This window comes from Pinus tabuliformis, chromosome Q (assembly GCF_031772625.1).
Source record: "Pinus tabuliformis cultivar Carrire ecotype Pingquan chromosome Q, CPIR1, whole genome shotgun sequence".
Lineage (NCBI taxonomy): Eukaryota > Viridiplantae > Streptophyta > Pinopsida > Pinales > Pinaceae > Pinus > Pinus tabuliformis.
Genome location: NC_142296.1, coordinates 78,560,600 through 78,586,044, shown reverse-complemented (window position 1 = coordinate 78,586,044; position 25,445 = coordinate 78,560,600). Strand labels below are relative to the sequence as shown.

Below are 25,445 nucleotides of genomic sequence, written 5' to 3'. Positions count from 1 at the left end.
CATTAACCCTTTGAGAAATCCCTCTCAGGCTAAGGAGGCTAAGCCTTAGCTAAAAGATTGGTTTGAAATAGTTACACTGAGATAGTCTGATCAGTAGCCTATCAGGGTCCTATTTTGGTGACAACACATAGCATTCACAACAACCACAGTTCCAACATATTGTTGTCTAGTCACCTCAACTGTGTCATTTAGAGCTGCCAAACTCCCTTGGTGAATAAAAATGAGAATGGAGGCCATAGTGATGGAAAGGTGGAGGAGAGGATCCCAACAAGATGGAAGTGTGGACGTGTATCAAAGGTCAAAAGAAAAACTTCACAATCATTCAATTTTAAATAGAAGAATTCGATTTTAGCATTTGAATTGAATGAACATGGCTGCAACAGAAATTTTGAAGTGAAAAAAAAAAACAGGGGAGACCAGTTGGCTAGGACTGCCACGGGCCTGTGGTCTTAAGCAGTGGGGTCAAAAGTTGAGATTTGGTCCACCCAGGGTATCAGCTTCACAACCTAGCAATAAAAACCTATTGTTTTCAGGAGTTACTCAACTACTTTTGACTGTAATAAATCTCAATCAAGTTTGAAAATTTAATAATGAATGAATGACAACACACACATGTCTAATGCATATCATCTAGGCAAGCCCTCACACATTTTGACAATGTAAAAAGAAACTGACAGTCTCCAAACTGTAGATTTAAAAAACACAATGTGGATGCCCTCCATAACATCAATGAAGGTATACTTAACACATTTGGCAGAATCCAATTTTAATCCTAATTTGCTCCATTCAAATTTTCTTTATGTAGTGACTTCCTTGTATGCAACTTCAGAATCTGTGACAATTTTTTCACATCTTCTTCCTTGAATTACACCGTTCCAGAAACACCATCATATTTTCCACTGACAACAGATATATTGTCAAAACGCGGAGCTCATAATTTCACCGGTGCTCTAATACCATTGTAAATAGGCCCATGAATAAACTCCACGATGGAAAAATTATTCATTGAAACTGCAAAATTACATTTATACATATGTAAAATAGGTACGAGACAGTTTTGTCTTGATAACTTATTAATGGAAAAGCAAAACTATCAACTAACTAATATGGTACAAAATAATCCCTAAAAATTAATTAACACTAAGGTACTTGCAACCAGCAGAGAGAGATTCAAGGTGATTGTGAATATTACATATCATAGAAACAATTTCATAACTTCAGTTTTGGATAGGTCAATATATCTAGAGCTTAATCAAGGTAGCTTGTTAATCCCATTAATTCTGATCATAGACTAGAACTTGATCAAATTTCAGAGCTATGATAATTGGTCGCTTCATGAATGGATAAATAATTGATTCCTTCATATTATTTGTTCTTATTTCAGCAAGCCCATCCATCACCTTGGATTTTGGATTTTTAATTAGATTGAGATAAGACAGGTTCTACTCTTGAAGAATATGAACAAGAAGTTCCATGGATTTGTCACTGGTATGTCTCTATTCTTGAACAAGAAGTTATATGGAATTGTGAGTGGTATGTTACTCTTTGCATAAACTTGAATTATGAGGTTTTAGAAGAGAGCCTAAACATTCCCCTTGACCTTTATTTCATAGCCACCATGGTGAAATCAATTTCACAGAGTTAGGGTTTTAGTTTTTTTTCTTTTAATCAATTTTATAATTGTTCAAAATTTGAAACATTAGGTTTCATGGCCACTTGTGAAAATGGTTTCACATAATTAAGTTTTAGGTTTTTCTTGTATTCATGTTTGCTTACATTGAGAAAATTTCAAACATTAGCTTTCACAGTCTTATAATTTAGTTGGTTCATATTGTAAATATATTGGTTTAATGTCTGAAATAAAGTGGATATGTAGTAACATAAATTTTTAATATTAACTTATATTAATATTAAATGAAATAGCAAATTACACTAATAATAAACGAAATAGCAACAAAGTTGCATAGCCTTGTAACTTAAGAATATTATAAAAATATTATAGTTCAAATTTTTCTATGTATACAATTTAATGTCAAATCTAAAGTTATCTAAGATAAATTATTAAAAGGGTTTTAATTTTAAATTATTAAAAGGGTTTTAATTTTCAATGACATTTTGATATTTTATGTTAAATTCTTTTCAACTAAGCTCATACATTATTTCCTACTAGTTAGAAAAGTCTTACTCATAATGACATCTTCATATTTGATTGTTGTTCAAAGGTAAAATATTATATTTTATTATTTTAAGTTTATAAAAAACAAGTAAAATAAAATTCACATATTAAACATATTGAGTCTCTTGTGTTAATATCTAATAAAGGAAGATTTTTAAATAAAATTTAAATTTAAAACAAACTATATCATTATACATTCATTTAAAACAAATTATACCATTATACATTCAAATAAATTTATACTTACAATATATATCAACCACAATTTATTAATGAATTGTGCTGATATATATATAAAATTTTCAGTAAAACCCATATATGTTCAAAAAAATATGAATTGAGAAACAATATAGATATATGTTCAAAAAAATATGAATTGAGAAACAATATAGATGGAATCTTCTAGTTAAAATAAACATCTCTAAAGGACTTCTAATTTGAATACAAGTCTTGTGGTTAAAATAATTCAAATATTTTACTATTTTAAGTTTATAAAAAAATTAAATTATATAAAATAAACCTATGTTTACCTATTGAGTGATACGTTACATATTTTTTCCCTAAACATACATGGCATGAATCCAATAACATAAATAGAAATCTTATAAAGTTAGCTTATTTTTTTTTTTTTTTTTTTTTTTTTTTTTTCCGAAGGTGGTAAAACCTATCAACTCAGGTGTCAAACCAACAGTGAGGACAGCCATCTCTGGCTGCTATCCGCGAATGCTGGGTTGACTCATACGTCTCTAGAAGCTACGTGATTGCCTTGTCGCAGACGTTATATCTTTTTGCCTTCCTGCACACACGTTATATCTTCCCAACCATCTGCAGAAGAAGCACAGTTGATTTCTCTCGCAATTCTTCCCAACGACTGTCGGTTTGCAATCTGTGGAGAAAGAATATTGAGGAAAGGCAAGTGAAAGAATTGTGAGAATGAGTGGGTCGCAGGCTACAAAGACGAAGGAGAGTGATGATTTGGTGGCGCTGAACCCTGGTCCACGGCAGGCAGTGTATTTAGAGCAGAAGAGGGTTCAAAAAGGACATGAACGCCTCGAGCGACGGTGTGCAGCACCCTACCCGGGACTTCCCAGGAAATCAGGGCACGGCGGTAAGTACACGTGGGAGGGACCCCGCGGAGCCGAGGAGGATGATGATTTCCCAGCCGCAATAGATAAGGAGGATCCCAATTACATCGACGACGCCCAAGGAGAGATGGATAGACAGGTGGTTCACCGCCTGGTGGAAGTCCCCAAAGCCCCCGCCGCCACAGCTCCTTCCTCACGCTCCTGAATAAAGTCTCTGTGTGGTTCTGTAATGTTCCATTTTCTTTGGTCTGTTATGTAGCTCCAGTTATTTATTTTTGAGAGGTTCAAATTTAAAATTTTCAAAAGCAACTATAATGTGAATTTATTTTGTATTTTGTATCTTCACTCAGGGTTAAAGATGTTCCACTATGAAATGTGAATCTATTTCACTGTGAAATGTGAATCTATTTCATTGGGCTAGTTATTAGGTTATGTGAAGAGACAATAATATTTCATTGGGCTAGTTATTAGGTTATGTGAAGAGACAATAAAATTAGTATAAATTTATTTTAATTTTAAATTTAGCAAGGGATCAAGAGGGATCAAATTTTTTGAGATGCAAATAAAAAATTTGCACTTTTGATGAATTTTATGCTTTGGAAACTTGATAAATATGTAACTAAAATATACATGTAATTTTTCATTGTTTAAGTAGCATTTTTGAATGTATAAAATGGATTCAACTTCTTTAAAATTTACTTAAGCTTAAAATAATAACATCAAAATATTTTATTTTATATAATACTTTTAATTAAAAAAGCCAAACACATATATTTATTTTAGTTTTTTAATTATTATATTTTTATTTAAAATATCTATATAGAAATGATATGTAAAAATATCTATATATCATTAAAATTAAAATTTTGCTTATATTAACTAAAATAAAAATTAAAAAAATTTACCCATAAAAAAATTCGACTTATTAAATCTACCATTAAAAATAAATCTATATTGATATAATTCCATTATTAATTAATCATACGCCTTTCCAAAATCCTGAAACCCGTTTAACATTTCAGAGGATACAAAGTTTCATTACTCCAAATTTTGTTTCAGAGAATATAAAAAGTCATTTGAAGTGTTGAACGGATTATTCTCATAGATTTTAGCATTGAGCGTTTCGGTCATAAATGCCCTGTAGACATCGTGGATTAGATGACCATATATTTTGGCATAGTATGCTGATGAGGTATTGTATATTGTTGTATAATTTGTATAAACTTTAATAAGGATGTGTGGAAATTACAATTTTGGGTTGTCAAAATTGTATAATATATTTGAAAAAGTTAAAACATAAAATAGTTTAGTTATGCATTGAATATTTAAGTTTTTAATAAATAATTAATTGTACATTTTTCTTTGTAAAATATGTATATTGAATATTTATTTTTCCAATAATTAATGCTTTATTTCTGTTTGGAAATGATTAAAATATATATTGTAGGTTAAATATTTTATATATTATATTTTTTTATTGGATATATATATTTAAATGAGTGTTTATTTGTTTTTATAAATAATTTTGATAAGTTTATTTAAAATTTGATTATAATTTATTAAAATGGTAAATGTGAATTTGTAAATTAATAAAAAATGATAATTTAATTTAGAATATATATATATATATATATATATATATTGATGTATGTTATTAAATGTAAGTAGGTTTTAATTAAGCTGTAAGGCGTTTTTCTTTGAAATCATTTTTTTTATTATCTTAGGTGTTGTACTATGAACTGTCTCATCTGATGTTAGACGATTAAAATGTTTGTCACTATTGGATAAACCTCTCACTATCACTGAAACTACCTCTCGTTTATAACTGAAACTCAGATCATCTAGTATGCTTGCTTCTCTGTAGATCTTAGCGTTTAGTAGAGGAGCTACCTATGCAAGACTCTAACTAAAGCGGAGCCTAGTAGGTGGCACGATGGTGGAGAAGAGAAAAAGACACAGGGTCGAGGTCATGACTAGGGAGTACAACATCAATCTTCACAAGCACCTCCATTGCTACATTTCTAAGAAAATGGCTCCAAAAGTCGTTAAAGAAATCAGGAAATTTGCCGAGAAAGCTATCAGAACCAATGTGAGGCTTAATGCGAAACTTAATAATGTTGTATGGAGCAAGAGCATCAGGAGTGTGCCTAGGACAATGAGGGTTCAAATCTCTAGGAAGTGCAACGACGAAGAAGATGCCAAGGAGAAGCTTTATTCGACTATAATCTGTTTTGGCCTCAACCTTAATGATCAGGGATTTTTCTATGTATTAGTACATGTTTTGGTGCAATGGTGAGTAGGTGGCACGATGGTGGAGAAGGGCAAGGTTTTGGTCCAATGGTGAGCAGGTTGCATGATGGTGGAGAAGGGAAAGAGCTACAGGGTGATGGTGGAGAAGGGCAAGGTTTTGGTCCAATGACGAGCAGGTGGCATGATGGTGGAGAAGGGAAAGAGTCGCAGGGCCGAGGTCATGACCAGGGAGTACACCATCAATATTCACAGGTGCCTCCATGGCTAGAATTTTAAGAAAATGGCTCCAAAATTTGTTAAAGTGATCAGGAAATTTGTCGAGAAGGCTTTGGGAACCACCGATGTGAGGCTTGATGTGAAACTTAATAAGGTTGTATGGAGAAGGGGCATCAGGAGTGTGCCTAGGAGGATGAGGGTTTGAATCTCCAGGAAGCGCAATGACGAAGAAGATGCCAAGGAGGAGCTCTATTTGACTATAATCTGTTTTGGCCCAACCTTAATGATCACGAATTCTTTTTATATGTATTAATACAGGTTTTGGTCCAATGGCTAAGAAGTAATTTTGTGCCAATACCCAGCTGCAACCCACCCCACACCCCTTTCCCGTTCGATGGCTGCCTCAGATTATTGGCAACATAATTCAACTGATCAAAAAACTCTCCATCAATCATGCTTATCTCATCTATAACCAATGCCTTGGCATTTTTCCATCTGTTAACATTTCTGTTTTATTTTCAGTGTCAACAGTCCTTGCTCAATCACAACAAATGGTGGAGCTCCAACAAAGGAATGTAGTTGCAATCCCTATTGAGGTTGCTACAAAGACAGAGCATGGAGCATGCAATTTCTTCAAGATTTTTACTACAAAATTAAGAAGATAAATCTTGCATGTGCCTACATAGCTTATAAGAAATATAGATTCCCATCTTGAAACGACATTCAAAACTGTAATCTTCTCATTTGATAATGTAATGTGTCCCTTCGAATGGTTCTCCAACATTCTCATCTTGTCCTTCCATTCTAGATGTTTTCTCCAATATTCCCACATTTTCATCACTTCATTCAATTCTACATGTTTTCTGCAATTGGACATCTCGGAAAACCCTCCAGATTTTGAGCCCATTTTTACCTATGATTCTCTTTGGCTTCCTTGTGAGTGTTTTCTTGTCCTATGTTTTTCTTTCCATCCCTGTGAATTAGGCTTATCAGATCAGCTCTCTAATATTCTCACAACTTCTTTCCATTCGTGCCATTTTCTGCATTTGGCTTGCTTGGAAAGCCCTCCAAATTTTAAAAATATTTTGAACTGTGCTTCACGATGTCTTCCCTCTTATTGTTTTTCATACTATGTTTGGCTAGTTCCTTTGCTTTTTGCAGCTTCATCCTCTTAATGTGTTGTTGGTTTAGGGTATTTTGGGACTGAGGTTTACGCTAAGAACCACTGAGTCTTTGAGATCCAGTACTCAATTTTTTCACTGCAATTTTCTCTATATATTTCCGCATATCACTGAACCCAAATCCCATCACCCTATATGCCAATTTGTTAGCCATACCTCTAACAAATATCGCTACATGGGTGTGATTTTTCTATGATAATACAGGAAATTCAATTGGAATCAGTCCTACATGAGAGCTGAGGTATCTATCTTATCTTGAGAGTAATGGTATGTGCAGATTCCCAGGGATTGGAGCATTTCAGTGTTATGATAAGATATAGACAATTCTTTAAATGAATTTCTACAGAGCATAACAACATCTTACCTTTTTTATATATCTACATGTGTATAACTGCTATATAAGTTTTTAAATTTTTTGGGTCAATGTCCCTTATTAACTAATTTGAACATCTTTGTGTTGTAGTATATGGTCTCTAATCTTAAAGTCATAGTTGAAGCTGCTGGAAAGAAGAAATGGGGTAATGGGGGCCCAATTAATGCAAGCCACTACAACAACTCGCTTGAGGACACACCATTTTTCAGAAGAGATGGTGGCTAGAATACTCCTTATGGTGATTTTTTCCTTGAGTGGTATTCTGGTATGCTTCTTGATCGTGGAGAGAGAATCCTAATAGTAGCTAAAGCCATTTTTCATGGAACTGGTGTCAAGATTTCTGGAAAAGTGACTGGAATACATTGCCATTATGGAACCAAATCCCATGCTCCTGAGCTCACTGCTAGATATTATAATACCCGATTCAAAGATGGGTATCGGCCAATTACATCCAAAAATGTTGAAATTTGGGCTTAAGAATCCTTCACCATGGATTTTGTTATTCAATGGAAACATGATTGCATATTTGTGGCAATATGCAGATTTTCCAAGATGATAGTTTTAACTTTTCATAGCATTCAACAAAACTATTGTTGCATATACAACTACAATACTTTTCTTCCAATGCGCTTGGAGCCATTTTAGATTACCATTGACCATCATTTTTTATTGTGAATCCAGATTACAAGCCACTCTCCTTTTGACCTATGTTTTGGCTTTTTTTTGTCTTCCTCTTTATGACATTCAAGTTGTTCTCCTAGTTTAAACCACACATCACCATCAGATTGAGCTAGACAAAGCTTTCCTTTTTTCTTGCAAAACTTGGCCACGATACATAGCATGGTTCGTGCATCCATCAGTGGACACATGCTAAATATAGTATACTTCATAATTGGAATTGAGTTGTTCCACCATTTTAGGTGTGTGACTGAGTTTGGATGCATTTGAATAAGCACCAATATAAAAATGAGTAGCATCAACAAAACGAGATATTTTTATTCAAAACCTCAGTAGCATGATTGTTACCCACCAGTGTCCCCAATGGAGTTGAGATCCTTGCAGATGTGAGAAATTTCTTGAGATGGCATCCTCACAATGGCATGATACTCTGACTCTCAAATTCCCAGATGCTCACTGCCAATGTCCATTAACTTCATTTTGAAGTCCGAAATATTGTCCTGGTCTGAACCCACAAAAATACAAAACCCATCAATTATAAAACCTAAAAGGAAAATGAAAGATTGAATGATTGAAAAAGAAATGACACACTAGGTATATTGATGTCCTTTCAAATTACTAGGGCTTTCAAACATGAACTTAACTGTGTCACCTTAGATTTTCTACCTATGGGGATTGAAAATCCCATTATTTAATGGCCTTTTGTCCTACCCACCAGCGACCCTAATGGAGCTGAGATCCTTACAAATGTGAGAAAATTCTTGAGATGACATCCTCACAATGACATGCTACTCTCACTCTAGATTGCATAGATGCTCGCTGTCAATGTCCATTAACTTCATTTCGAAGTCTGAAATCTTGTCCTTGTCTTAACCCACTGAAAGACAAAACCCATCAATTATAAAACCTAAAAGGAAAATGAAAGATTAAATGATTGAAAAGAAATGACACACTAGGTATATTGAGGTCATTTCAACTTACTAGGGCTTTCGAACATGAAGGTAACGGTGTCACTTTAAATTTTCCGCCTATGGGGTTTGAAAATTCCAATATTTAATGGGCTTTAGTCCAATGATAAAATCCACCCAACAATCTACTATGGTTAACTAGCACTCTTCCTAGACTACGCAGTTCACAATGACATTCTTTACAAGCTTAATTAGATAATTGTTCTAGCTGGATCATCTTGATTCTTACCTTCTTATCAATATTATGCACCTTCATCTTATGGAGGGATTTTTGGTGTGAAAATACTTTGTTTCATTTGCAGAGGTACTTCTGTTGGCTTTTCATGGGGAAAATTACATCGAAAATTATTGATATTTAGGCTTAAGAATCCTTCACCATGGATTTTGTTATTCAATGCAAACATGATTGTATATTTGTGGCAATTGTTGGGAATAATACTGAGAGGGGGGAGTGAATCAGTATTTACAAATCATTAACTTTTTCATTTCATAATCATATTTATATACACTAGTTTAATGAAGGGAACTCGCATGTGCACACCATTGTTCTTAAGGAAACCAGTGTATATCTAGTGAACTTGTGATTCAGTTAATTCATCATATGTTGATTTTTAATTAGTGCATCGATACTTTATTAAACATTAAATAGTAACCATGTGCAGTTATAAAAAAATAAATCATCACACATAAGAAACACACATGAACACCAATATTTAAGGTGGAAACCCAATGCGGGAGAAAAACCACCTGTTGCTATTGTCTCTATATTCTTTTTAATATAGAGAATAAGTTGTTTACAATCTTGTACTGGTGCAAACTCATACCAGTACGCAAGCACCCACCTACAGAAAGCTACAACCTTCTCTCGTTCTCCAGCTTCTACTGGAAAGGAGCTACAACCCCCTAACTCTTGTACTGTCTAATATGTTTACCAGTACGTAGGAATCGACCTACCATCTCCACTCGTTTTCTAGTTGATACTGGAAGGGAGATCCAACCCCCTGATCTAATCACTAGCAACTGTTGGAGGGAAGCTTCAACTTCCTCACTGAAGGCTTCAACCCTCAGTATCCTCCAGGAACCACGTTTCACAAATTTTTAGACTAGATACTCCTCGTACACAACAACACAATATGAGGGCCACATTTCATCAAATTTTCACACTAGACCCATTAGTAACATTGAAGATAAAAATCAATCATCAATGTAATACATCCAAAAAAGACATCTGCATCAACCAATCATTGAAACCCAATCATCAATCTATGATATAACTAAAGCCCAACCATTAATCTCTGAATCAACCATAACTAAATCAATCAATCACTGAAACATATGACACACTAAATCAAACAATCATTGAACCTCTAACACAAATGAATCAGTCGTTCATTCAAATCTTAATAAAAATTCAACCAATCAACAGGAACAGACAGATCACTATAACCAGTACTCAGATATGAACCTAGAACACTGCATCGACAACCAAAACCAACTGTAACCTCAAAAAGCATGTTTCAAAATGTACAATCTACTTCAATGAAACCAACCTGCATGTATACACTACTTCCTTTAACAAAACCTACGGATACCTCCAAAATTACTTAATCATAAAGCCTATGAATCAAAACTGTACCAACCAGTAACAATCTGAAGATCTACTATCAAATTACAGATATCTAAATAGACAACAGCAAAGATCACCCTTCTCACTTAATCAATCAATCAATTAGACTCAATCTCCTTATGCATTCAGTTCTACTTTCATATATAAGAAGGCATCATTGACAGACAACAATAAAACAACATCACTTAAGATTTTCTTTTGCATATGCTACTTGGAAGTGTCAAACCAGCGTGTATACGCACCTTCACCAAGGTGAACCAACATATAGATCTGCAGATAAAAACTTATAACTTCGCAGCTATTCCAGTCTTCAGATATAGCCATATGGTAGCATTTAAAGCATAAAACATTTGTTAGCACTCAAATCTAGCCTATCCATTATCATATCTCATAATGATAAGTCATTATGATCTTGATCCATCATCAAACACTCAGGTGCATACTTAATCCAGATCAAGCAAAGCATCGGAAACCCATAACATGCATAATTTCTTTTGATCTAATACTTTATAAAATATTCATTACTTGTGCATTTAGCCATTTGATCTTATTCTCCTTATATAGTTTTAGCCTTTCTCAATACCTCAGACCAAAACAACGCTTAGAACCTGGGGTATTCTTAGACGAGATCAAATAGCCATTACTCTGCTCAATATTGTGGGTTAATACCATGGTATTGACCCTTGGTATTCTTTCACCTTAATTTCCTTAATTTTTCATCCCATACGCGCTTTTCCTCTTATGAAAGTGCATGCATACGTATACACTCTTTTTGTACAGTGAACCCGCGTGTATACGCTCTTTTTGTATAGTGAATTGGTGTATACAACTAAACATACCTAAGAACATCCTTTTTCTTCAACTTCCTGATTTTGATCTATAGTCCTTTGTTCCAACATAGTGTTCTTCTGTACCATTGCCCTGTTACCTCTTAACTGACCTGTTATAATATGATTTTCCATCATACATCACTTCTGAACTGATTTCTCTAAACTGCCTTGCAATTTGTCACATCTGTAAACACAACTGCCATGTATTTTGTCACATCCTATTTATAGTTTTATCAATTAGTTCATTCATCAAATATCAAGGACAACACACACTAACAATCTCCCTATATCGAACCTTTGACCATTATTCTCTTCTATCATTCTGTCACCTCTGACGTCTAGATTCATCTTTGTTCCATCATTCTGTCACCTCTAATCTTTCTTGTAGATTCATCTAGTTTCCATATACTTGTTCTGGTACAAGTGGGTTTCCATCAAGTACAACACATGCATCATAATGCCAAAAATCTCCCCCTTTAGACTTGATGGAAACTACTTTGGTGTTTTGTCACAACAACCTGTAAATAACACCAAGTTGTTCTAAACATCAAGCTACTCACAATTCTCCAAACACTAAGCTACTCTCCCCCTTTGACAACAAGGGAAAAGGGCTGACTGGCCAATGTTAAATGAAGACTTCCATATTTGAACAGCTGAATATGAACATTGATCATGCTCCCCCTAGGCACATGCTGAATTCTCTGATTAAACTCCCCTTTTGTACATGCTAAGATGCACTATCTTGTCCATGCTCCCCCTGAGCACATGTAGAGTCTACAAAAATATTTTCCAAAAGAATAAGATGACTTTATAACTCAACTATGTGAGTATGACCTTCTTATCACCAATGACTCATACATACATCAATCTTCCAACCAAGTGGGGATATACCAAATGAATCAACCACTCAACTAAGTGGGATTACATATTTGACATGATCTGAAAAGTCCATACATGACTGAATATGACAATTATTACATCATAGGTCTTTACATGACCTTCACATCAAATGATACACATGAAATTTATAACAAAGAACAAATATCTAAACAAGACCATGATAGTCATCAGCAACTATCATACACAATATATGATCTGTACCATAAGCATCTGTCAGCAACATCCAGACTAGCAACCTGTATATGTCCATCATTAGTTCCCAAGATATGACAATGTAAATATCAACAACCTCTAACAAAGTATGTCGCATATAGATATCAAATCATCCTCTTGATCTCATTTTTCACTGTTTCCTTAGTAGAAAGTGCCTTGTCACAACCTTCCATGAATCAACTAAGCATATGTCATATCTCCAAGAAGTAATACAAAATCATTCACATCATATCATATGTATGTGAAAACACCATAGTCATCATCTATGATCATAACATCATCATCAAGAACTGCATGATCTTTCCACAAGAACCTTCAATATATCAACCATGTATCATCACTAGAGAATATCCCACATCTGATCAGCATCAACCATGATAATCAACATATGTGACTATCAAACCAATCATCATAAAGTAAGAAGTCATCATCATTATGTGACTAAGTAGGCCATGTCTCTGAATATCCATGTCTTCAAATAGCTATGTCTTCATGAGACCTGTAATAACACCATTCTCTTGGACAACCAACCATATTTATCAATATGCAACTTAAGTAATCATCCATGTATCGAGAATAATGTGTGTCCATCAAAGAGATAGCAATACTATCTAGAAAACCATGAGCTCATGTTCATTTGTCAAGCTTTCTTGATACCATCAACAACAACAATCCTCAACCATGTGAGAGACAAGAACTATAGGAATCCTCATTCATAACTGCACCATATGAAGTTTATGCATCTTTGAAGGCATGATGACAACAACATAAAAGAAATGACACTTATCAAATAATGAATTTGTGTACTCAAGCTTTGTTCTTCTCCTTGTCCTTATGAAGATTACCATGTAAGCAACATACCATATGTACTATATGCATCATAAAAAGTGTCATCCACAATCATCCATAAATCTGATCTGAATGACAACTATGTGGCTCAAGAAATATAAGTATCATCTGAGATTTCATCATAGGAAACTCATGATTGTAGCATAGCATGATGTATCATTTACACACTTCAACAACATAGGCATTTTCACCATTAATAAGAATCATTATGTATCAAAGACTTCTAAACATAATGCCAACAATGCATTATTAGAAGCATCACATATTTTCCCCCTGTACATGTGCCAATTGTTCACTGTCAGATCTGATCATTGCATATATCAGTAAGAGTCACCAAGGCATCATCATCAACTAGTTATATATCAAGTTATCAACAACTTATGAGGGTCAAAATTATTTCTAAGTAGCATCCACAAAGTGTAGTAATCAACCATCTAGACAGAAAAGATAATTGATAATTGTCTGAACCATATCAGACCCTTTTTCTGAGTCTGTCCCAGTGCATCTTCATCAAACCAACATATACGCAACTACGCAACTTCTAACTCATGTATATACACGACTTATATTCATAATAACTGCATATGAGAATTAGAACACTAAAATTTCATACTTTCAGTTCCTGCTAAGTCTTTTCTATCTATATACTGAGTTATGTCATATTTTTCTAACTATAATTCCTTCTTCTTCCATACCTTGGAGTGTGATGATGTTTGCTCCTTTTGGTATGTTGGCCAAAATTTTCTCCTGCATTCTTTTGTTATATGTCCAAACTTGTTACAAACATATCATATTATATGTTTCATATTCCTTCTAAAGCAATCAATGGATTTATGACCAAACATATTGTAAGAAAAACAATATCCCTTAAAGTACCTGGAAGCTGATGATCTTTCTGTGTGATTGTTCTTAGCTTGAACCATTCTACTTCTGCATCTCATTGCAACATGTCCAAAATTATGACATATAAAATATTCAACATTATTCATCATAGGAAATAACCGATTATCACTTCCATAGTTAGGAGTAAATGATTTTCTTTGAAGTCTTTCTTTCCTTGGTTGTTGATGGGGTTGACCTCTTATCTCTTTGTTGAGAATTTCATATTTAGAGTTCCTTGCCTCATCTTGTGAGCTAGATTCACCTTCAATAGTTTCATGAAAACCAAGACCGGATTTGATGATAGGAGACCTTTGACTACTAAGAATATTACCCAAAATCTTAGTACTATCTTGAAATTTTAACAGTTTATCCTTTTCTTCTAATTTACCTTTTAGGATATTTACCTCAACCTGATATTTCTCTACCTTTTCCAGATATTTCTTCTTCATGATTTCTTCAATCTTTCTTCCTTCTTCCACTTGTTGTCTTAATTTGAGAATCTCATTTTCTTGCTCTTCATCTGCCTGAGGTAGTTCTTCATTCTTCTTATTTGAATTTTCAAGATCTTCTTTTAGAGAGACAACCTCAACTTCACAACTTTCCTAGTAACTGGATCTATCTTTAAGTTTCTTTATTATTGTATCCTTTTCATTTACTTCATTTCTCAATGATGTCACTTCATCCTGCAGCCTTTCACATTGATCTTCATTTTCCTTGTATTCCTTCCTTACTTGTTTTTCCTTCCTCTAATTGAGCTTTTAACCTTGTAATCTCTTCTTTGTAGGTACACTCCCTTTTGTCCAATAGATCTTATTGATCTCTAATTTTTTCTGTGAGCCTTTTAACTTCTGCCTCTATATTTCTTTCACTTTCACCCATAAGAGAAAATTCAATTGATTCACTGTCACTTTCATTATCATCAATATTTCATGAACAGAGAAGTGTATTACCAGAAGACCAAAAATTTGTACCTGATAATTCTTTTGCATGATCATCTTCAATCTGAGGTGATTCTGAATCTGAATACTTAATTCCACCTAATAGCCAATTGTCTCTCCTGTTGTTACTATTCCTTTGAGATGTCTTATTCTTCTGAGGTGCTTTCTTCTTTAGCTTCTTTCCCATTGTTTCTACGGATCTCCTTCAAGTGATCAAGCTTCTGCCAAAGGACCTCCTCTGATACCAATTGTTGGGAATAATACTGAGAAGGGGGGGGGGGTGAATCAGTATTTACAAATAAATAACTTTTTTCATTTCATAATCAGATTTATATACATTATTTCAATGAAGGGAACTAGCGTGTGCACGCAATTGTTCTTAAGGAAACCAGCGTATATCCAGTGAACTTGTGATTCAATTAATTCATCATATGTTGATCTTTAATCAATGCATAGTACTTTATTAAACATTAAACAATAACCATGTGCAATAATAATAGAATAAAGAATCACACATTAGCAACACACATGAACAACAAGATTTAAGGTGGAAACCCAATGCGGGAGAAAAACCACTTGCTGTTGTTGTCTTTGTCTTCTTTTTAATTTAAAGAATAAGCTATTTACAATATTGTACTAGTATAGACTCATCCCAGTATGCAGGCACCCACCTGTAGAAGGCTACAACCTTCTCTCGTTCTCCAGCTTCTACTGGAAGGAAGCTACAACCCCCTAGCTCTTGTACTGGCTGATATGTTTACCAGTACGTAGGCACTGGATTACCATATTCACTCATTTTCCAATTGCTATTGGAAGGGAGCTCCAACCCCTTGATCTAATCACCAGCCACTACTGGTGGGAAGCTTCAAATTCCTCACTGAAGGCTTCAACCCTTAGTATCCTCCAGGGACAACGTTTCATAAATTTTTACACTAGATACTCTTGGTACACAACAACACAATATGAAGGCCACGTTTCATCAAATTTTCACACTAGACCCATTAGTAACGTTGAAGATCAAAATCAATCACCACTACAATACATCCAACAAATACATCTGCATCAACCAATCATTGAAACCAAATCATCAATCTATGATATAACTGAAGCCAAACCATCAATCTCTGAATCAACCATAACTGAATCAACCAATCATTGAAACCTCTGACACACTGAATCAAATAATCACTGAACCTATGACACAAATGAATCAACCATTCATTCAAACCTTAATCAAAATTCAACCAATCAACTAGAACATACAGATCACTGTAACTAGTACATAGATTTTAACCTAGAGCACTACATCAACAACCAGAACCAAATGTAACCTCAAAAATCATGTGTCAGAATTTATACACTACTTCAATGAAGCCAACTTGCGTTTATACGCTACTTCCTTTAATGAAACCTGTGTATACCTCCAAAATTACTAAATCACAAAAACCTTTGAATCAAAACTGTACCAAACAATAGCAATCTGAAGATCTACAGTCAAATTATAGATATCGAAACAGACAACAGCAAAGATCACCCTTCTCACTTAATCAATCAATCATTCAAACTCAATCTCCTTATGCATTCAGTTCTACTTTCAGATGTAAGAAGACATCATTGACAGAAAGCAGTTAAACAACAACAATGATTAGATAGATCAGTCATCTCTGAACAATAGGGTTTTCTTTTGCATACGCTACTTGGAAGTGTTAAACCAACGTGTATACGCGCCTTCACCAAGGCGAACGAACGTACAGATCTACAGATAAAAACTTATAACTTCGCAACTATTCCAGTTTTCATATATACCTGTATCATAGCGTTTAAAGCACAAAACATTTGTTAGTATCCAGATCTAGCCTATCCATTATCAAATCTCATAATGATAAGTCATTATGATCCTGATCCATCATTAGATTTCATCCATAATCAAACACTAAGGTCCATACTTCGTCCAGATCAAGCAAAGCATCAAAAACCCATAACATGCATAATTTCTTTTGATCTAATACTTCATAAGATATTCATTACTTGTGCACTTAGCCCTTTGATCTTCTCCTCCTTATATAGTTTTAGCCTTTCTCAATACCTCAGACCAAAAGAACACTTAGAACCTATGGTATTCTTAAACGAGATCAAATAACTGTTACTTCGCTCAATATTGTGGGCTAATACCATGGTATTGACCCTTGGTATTCTTTCACCTTAATTTCCTTAATTCTTCATCCCATACGCACTTTTCCTCTTGTGAAAGTGCGTGCATACGTATACTCTCTTTTTGTACAGTGAACCCGCATGTACACACTCTTTTTGTACAATGAACTGGCGTATACAACTTAACATACCCGAAAACATCGTTTTTCTTCAACTTCTTGATTCTAATCTGCAGTCCTTTGTTCCAACATAGTTTTCCTCTGTATCGTTGCCCTGTTACCTCTGAATTGACCTAATATAATGTGATTTGCCATCATACATCACTTCTAAACTAATTTCTCTGAACTTCCCTACATTTTGTCACATCTATAAATGCAACTGCCATGCATTCTATCACATCCTATTTATACTTTTATCAATTAGGTCATTCATCAAATATCAAGGACAACACACACTAACAATATCCCTATATCAAACCTTTGACCATTATTCTCTTCTATCATTCTGTCACCTCTGACATGTATATTCATCTCTATTTCATCATTCTGTCACCTATGAGCTGTCGTGTAGATTCATCTAGTTTCCATATATTTGTTCTACTACAAGTGAGTTGCCATCAAGTACAACACATGCATCATAATGCCAACAACAATATGCATATTTTCTAGGATGATAGTTTTAACTTTTCATAACATTCAACAAAACTATTGTTGCATCTACAACTATAGTACTTTTTTTTCCAATGTGTTTGGAGCCATTTTATATTACCATTGTATTTTGGGATTGAAGTTTATGCTGAGAAGCACTCATACAGACTCATTTGTCTATGCTACAGTCCCATTGGTCCAACAGGCTGTTGCACTCTTGTATAATTAAGCCTAAATCTTACCTTTTTTGAAGCAGACAAAATTTGAATGTAAAACATATTTCTAGATTGTCATGCATGCTACAAGTCTTAGATATACATTCAGTCTTCATATGTCCAATTTCCCTAATCTATATTAATCCAGTTTTTAATCACAATGCTTTTTTTTTTCTTCAAATATCATTGGCCCTAAACCCTTCTATATATATATATATATATATATATATATATATATATATATATATATATATATATATATATATATATATATATATATCTGGTAATTGTTTTTACCTATGAGAATTCTATTGGTTGTATGTCAAAGTAAGCTCATGATTTCAATCTATGCTAAAAATTTGTCTAACATGGGTGTGATTTGTCCATGATAATACAAGAAATTCAAGTGGGAATGGGTCTTGCAAGAGAGCTGAGGTATCCATCTTATCTTGAGAGTAATGGTGCGTGTGGATTCCCTAGGATTGGAGCATTTCAGTGTTATGATAAGGTATAGACAATTTTTTTAAATTACTTTGTACAGAGCATAGCTACATCTTACCTTTTTTTATATATCTACATGTGTATAGTGGCTATATAAGTTTTTAAATCTGTTTGGGTCAATGTCCCTTATTAACTAAATTTAATATCCTCATATTGCAGTATATGTTCTCTAATATTAAAGTCATAGCTAAAGATGCCGGCAAGAAGGAATAGGGTAATGGGCTCCCAAGTGACAGATGCCACTACAACTAGTTCGCTTTGGCAAAGGTGTGTATACATGTTGGTTCGGCTCTTCCAAGTAGCGTATGAAAAAGAAAAGCTTTATGTTCAGCGATTATTGATCTTTCAGATCAATACTGCTATTTTGCTACTATATTACTGTTGTTTGTCAATGATGTCTTCTTAGATCTGAAAGTAGAACTGAATGTATAAGGAAATTGAGTCTGATTAATTGACTAATTGAGAAGGAAGGGTGATCCTTGTTGCTATTTCTTTAGAACTCTGTAGTATGACAGTAGATCTTCAGAACGTCACTGATTGGTACAGTTTGTGGTACAAAGGTTTGATGATTCAATGTCTTTAGAGGTATACGCAGGTTGAGCAAAAGGAAGTAGCGTATACATGCAGGTTTGCTTCATTAAAGGAGCATATATATTCTGACTAATGCATTTTGAGGTTACAATTTGTTCTGGTCATTGATGCAGTGTTCTGGGTTCATATTTATGTACTGGTTACAATGATCTCTTTGTTCCAGTTGATTGGATGAATTTGATTGAGTTTGAATGAATAGTTGATTCAGTTGTCTCAGAGGTTCAGTGATTGTTTGATTCAGTTGTGTCAAAGGTTCAGAAGTTTCATTGATTTATTTTTTCAGTTATATCAGAGATTGATGAAGTCTAGAATAGCTACAAAGTTATGAGTTAATATTTGAAGATATGTACGCTAGTTGGATTTGATAAAATCGTGTATACACATTGGTTCGGCACATTGAATTAGCATATACATTATGAAATATGATGTTTGAAGTTGCAGTTGGTTTTGGTTGTTGATGTAGAGTTCTGGGTTCTGCTTTGTGTTTTGGTGACTGTGTTCTAGTGACATTGGTTTGGATATTCAGATTGATTGATTGTGATTTTCTTCAGTGATGATGGGTTTTCAATGATCGATTCAGTCGTGGTTGATTCAGATATTGATGATTGAGTTTCAGTGATTGGTTGATGCATATGTATTTGATGTTTGTATTGCAATGGTGATTGATTCTAAGCTTCAATGTTATTGATGGGTCCAATATGAAATTTGGATGAAATGAGGCCTTCATGTGTATTGTTGTGTACCAGGAGCATCCAGTCTGAAAATTTATGAAATGTGGTCCTTGGAGGAAGAAAAAAGGTCGTAGCCTTCTGTAGGTCAGCGCCTATGTACTAGTAAACATATTGACTAGTACAAGAGCTAGGGGGTTGCAACTCCCTTCCAGTAGAAGCTAGAAAATGAGAGAAGGTTGTAGCCTTCTACAAGTGGGTCCCTGCGTAATAGTATGGGTCTGCACCAGTACAAGATGGTAAATAGATTTTCTTATTATAAAAAGAAGACAGAGATGACAATAGTAGGTGTTTTTCACCCACATTGGGTTTCCACCTTAAATCTTGGTGTTCATGTGTGTTTCTTATGTGTGATGGTTTATTATGTTATTACTACACATGGTTACTGTTTAATGTCTAATAAAGTAATAATGCATCGATTAAAGATCAACATATGATGAATTAATTGAATCATAAGTTTACTGGATATATGTTGGTTGCCTTGAGAACAATTGCGTGCACACGCGAATTCCCTTCACTGAAGTAGCATATATAAATCTGATTATGGAAATGAAAAAGTTATTGATTTGTAAAGACTAATTCACCCCCCCTCTCAGTATTATTTCCAACAAATGACATGTTTTATGAAATAATGATTGAATGCTACGTGAATTTATTGAATCTATCTTAATAGTGTATGAAATGAATGCTTAGCCACTTCCATGAAGTTTCAGATCATTTCTCTTATGTTTTCTGACGAATAAAGTAGATCTACGTGAACTCCAATATAGAGTTACTTTTTGATGTGTGTAAGTAGGTAAATCCACTGTTAAGGGTCTGCCAGGACTAATCGTGGACTTTCGCGAAGGCCTGAAGGCCGCTTTAACTAAGTTCAGTGGCGTGCCCTAGAAGTTTATCGATCTGCGTGGAGGCATATCCAAGGCACTGGAAGACATCACACTAGTCTCTGGATGTAGAAACTTGGTTTTTGCATCCCCCCATACTGCTTCGGGTGAGATTGCAACCTATGCTACGCGGGTTGTTGCCAAAAGGGTTAGTAGTGTAGGTGTTTTTTTGTTGGCACAACTAACTCTGAACCTAGGTCAGGACCCTCTAGGCCAACATGAAGATATTGGGGTTGTCTTGGTTTTTGAAATGGATATGTTTTAGGATGTAAATACATATGAAAGAAGAAATTCAAGTGGGTACATTTGGTCCGATAAATTGGAAAGGTGTGTAAATGACATTATTTTAGAAATAATAACAAAATGCCATTTGTTTTCCATATTTGATATTTTTGTTGGGTATGTGGAGATAACATGTGAAAAGGATACTATGGGGTACAACTAGTTAAGAATGGACCAATAATGGAAATGATAATAACCTGGATTTATATATTACTTTTAACAAGAAATTTACATCATGGTAAAAGTATGAATATCCCATTAAGTATGACCTAAAGATGATTCAAAGAATATCACCTTTAGCCTAAGTACATGGAAGAGTAATTTCAGAGGTGTAAAGTTTTATTAGAGGCATTGCTTGTTTGTTTTAGTTAGAAAAGGGTTTTCTCTTGGTTTTATGTGACTTTCAATTTATCGTTTGTAGCATGTTGATAAATCAGAAAGAATAATGTGTGACATTTATTTTGCATAATTTGATGTTGAATGAAAGGATACAGAGTTTAACCAAGCTACAATATGTTTTGGTAAAGGCAAAGGAACATCTTAAAAATCTTCCTAATAATATTGTTGGGTTGTGTTATATTCTTTCCACGACTAGCCCACGTAGTTAACTAAGGGGTTAGAGGGGGGGCGGAACCCCCCCTTCATTGCATCGATTGTGTAGCGGGGGGGTCACAGGGAGTTTGAGGGGTACCCATAACCCCACTTTATGGGGTCCGGGGCAGCACCCCAGAAAATTTTGGTTTTGGACCCTATGTTAAGTTGGGCGAACCCACCTATGGTTTTGTGCATGATTTTCGCACATGTTTTTGGACGCGATGGTTTTCAGTCCATGGTATTGGATGCTTTGGCATGTATAAATATGTATTGTAACATTGAAAGGAACATAATGAAAAATCAAGCTGGTAGTCCGGGTTTTGGGATCTAGGGGAAAATATCTGTGTATATGTGTTTTATGTATTATACTCTCGCATTGTTTATTTTCTGTGTTTTAGAATTCATATGCAGGGAATTTATGTACGGGATTAAAACCTACATTTGGTATCAGAGCCATTTTGGCTTCAAGGGGACGCTTTTGTTGCTGAGGGGTTTCGCTCGGGCCTATGGTAAACCCTGTTCAATGGAAGACCTGTGAGATCGATTCTGGTGGTGAAAAAAGATGGCGAGCAGTGGAAAGATAGAGATCGAGAAATTTAATGGTCAGAGTTTTGAGTTGTGGAAACTCAAGATGGAGGATCTATTGGTGGATAAAGATCAGTGGATCGCGGTAGATCTGGGTACTAAACCAACAAGAGTGTCCGATGAATAATGGAAGAAGTTGGATCGGAAGGCAAATAGCACAATACGATTGTGTATCTCAGATTCAGTATTGTTGAATGTATCAGGGGAAGCTACGACGAAGGCTTTGTGGGACAAGTTAGGGACTTTGTACCAATCTAAGTCTCTGGTGAATAAACTATTCCTGTGAAAAAAGTTGTATAACCTAAGCATGAAAGATGGAGACTCAATGACAGAGCATCTGAACGCTTTTAATACTGTGGTAAGTTAGTTAGCATCTGTTGATTTTAAAATTTCAGATGAAGATAAGTGCATCAGTTTGTTGTGTTCTCTACCAGATTCGTGCGATAGTCTGGTTATTGCAATAGGTAGCAATGCAACTGCCTTGCAGTTTGATGAAATAGTCTCATCCTTGCTGACGGAAGAGATGAGATGGAAAAATATGGAGAGCCAGAATGGTGATGACTTGTCTGTATGAGGAAGGTCCCAAAATAGAAACAAAAATAAGTCATCGAGTGGGAGATCTAAATCTCCAGGAAAACCTGTAAAGGTAGTGTGCTAGAAAAGTGGAAAGGAAGGGCACTACAAAAGGGACTGTAAATCTAAAGCTCTTGATAAAGGAAAGGGATTTGATGATGCTCCTTCTGCAGAGGCGAAAACCACCTCAGATGAAGGTGGGGATGTGTACTTGGCTTCTTCAAGTACACATGTAGATCATGAGGCATGGTTGATTGAATCAAGTGCATCCTTTCACTTCACTCCCCATAGAGAGTGGTTCTGCAAGTATGAGAAATATGATGTGGTGATGTCTTCTTGGGGGATGACAGGAAAGCTAGAATCATTGGTCGCAGAAAAGTAAAGTTGAATTTGCAAGGTGGAAGGGCTAGAAAACTTCTGGGTGTTCTGCATATTGCTGCATTAGCTAGAAATATGATTTTTGTAAGAAAGCTAGATGATGCAGGTGTAAAAACAGTGTTCGAGAAGGAAACCTACAAGATGGTTCGGGGAGCACTAGTATTGATGCGGGGTGTTCGGATTGGAACAAACTGCAAGGTAGCACTATTGTTGATGGGTGCAATGGTTCTGTAGTTCCTAAAAGTGGAGCAGAAAATATAGTGGTCTCTAGTTAAAAGACCATGTTGTGGCATCAAAGGTTTGGACATATTGGAGAGAAGGGCCTTCGAATACTTCATGGTAAAGGTATAGTAGAAGGTATGAGTAATAGCTCTCTAGATTTTGATTTATGTGAAAATTGTGTATACGGGAAGCAGATTCGGGTGAGTTTCCCCTCTGGTGTTAAGAGGGAAAAACATATATTAGATCTTGTGCATAGTGATGTGTTTGGACCTGTGAAGGTTCCATCACTGGGTAAGCCTGTGTACTATGTATCATTTATAGTTGACTTCTTAAGGAATACATGGATATATTTCTTTAAGAAGAAATTTGAAGTCTTTGACAGGTTTAAAGAATTTAAGGCTCCGGTGGAAAACCAAACAGAGAAGAAGATAAAGGTGTTGAGGACAGATAACAGTGGATAGTTTTGCAGTAAGGAATTTGAAGAATTCTGTAAGAAGTGTGGTATAGCACGAAAAAAGACTACTCCATATACACCTCAGCAAAATGGAGTTGTAGAAAGAATGAACAAGGCGTTGATGGAAAGTGCAAGAAGCATGCTCAGTGGTGCTGGGTTAGGATAGGAATTCTGGGCAGAGGCGGTGGAGACAACATGTTACCTGGTCAACAGATCACCTTCATCAGTATTGGAGGATAAGACTCCACAAGAGGTATGGACTGGTAAGAAACCCTCTCTTTCACATTTAAGGGTATTTGGATGTGATGCATATGTACATGTTCCAAAGGAGAAAAGAACCAAGTTGGATAGTAAATCTGAAAAGTGCATCTTTATTGGGTATAAGGATGGTTTAAAGGGTTATAGGCTGTGGAACACAATAACAAGGAAGGTTGTGTACAGCCGAGATGTGGTGTTCAAAGAGGTGAAAGATGTTATTAAACATGAAGTCCAACCAAAGGAACCTGAGAAGATAGATTTTGAGCTAAAGGAGGAAAAATCAAACTCTACAACAGAGGAGAAATCAGAAGATGAAGAGCCGCAAACTCCGAGTGTGAGATGATCAGTTCGAGAAAGAAGGCAGCCAGGAAGGTATAGTCCATCTGCTTTCTGTTCAAATTTTGCTTTGTATGTCACTGATGATGATCCCAGAACTGTGAAGGAAGCAGTGGATTCAGAGGATGGAAAATTCTGGAAAGAGGCCATGGTTGATGAAATGGCATCTTTACACAAAAATGAGACTTGGGATCTGGTGGAGTTGTTGGCTAGAAGGAAACCCATTGGCAGTAAATGGGTGTTCAAAAAGAAGACAAATGCAGAACGAAAGGTGGAGAAATGCAAAACTCGGTTGGTAGCAAAAGGTTATTCTCAGGTGCCGGGAATTGATTTTGATGATATTTTTTCTCCTGTCACCAAGGTAAATTGTATTAGATTACTTTTATCTGTTGTTGTTGCTTTTGATTTTGAGGTAGAACAGATGGATGTGAAGACAACATTTATTCACGGGGATCTGGAAGAGAAGATCTACATGAAGCAACCTGAAGGCTTTGCGGTGAAGGGTAAGAAAGAACTGGTATGCAAGTTAAAGAAGTCTCTGTATGGGTTAAAACAGTCACCAAGGATGTGTTATCAGAAATTTGATACATTTATACGGGGACTTGGCTTCACCAGAAGCAAAGCAGATCGCTGTGTGTATTTTAAATTAATTAGTGATTGTGTTATTTATCTGGTCTTGTATGTGGATGATATGTTGCTGGTTGGAAATGACAAAGAAATTATCCAGGATTTCAAGACCCAATTTTCCTCCAAATTTGCCATGAAAGATCTTGGTGCTGCAAACTACATTTTGGGCATGGAAATTAAAAGAGATTGGGCAAAGAGGAAGCTCTAGTTAAACCTGAGGAAGTATGTCAAGACAATACTATAGAGGTTTAAT

At 35.1% G+C, this 25,445-nt stretch overlaps 1 protein-coding gene across 1 annotated transcript; it reads left to right on the top strand.

Moving 5' to 3' along the window:
• The first annotated feature begins 2,968 nt into the window (after window positions 1-2,968).
• Window positions 2,969-3,593, top strand: LOC149218350 (uncharacterized). The gene has a single exon (XM_089382390.1). It carries the CDS (start codon window positions 3,110-3,112, stop codon window positions 3,464-3,466), a length of 357 nt encoding a protein of 118 aa, XP_089238516.1. The 5' UTR covers window positions 2,969-3,109; the 3' UTR covers window positions 3,467-3,593.
• The last annotated feature ends 21,852 nt before the right edge of the window (window positions 3,594-25,445 follow it).

Excerpts from the sequence above, each read along its gene's own strand:
- LOC149218350 (XM_089382390.1), top strand. The coding sequence starts at position 3,110 with ATGAGTGGGTCGCAGGCTACAAAGACGAAGGAGAGTGATGATTTGGTG.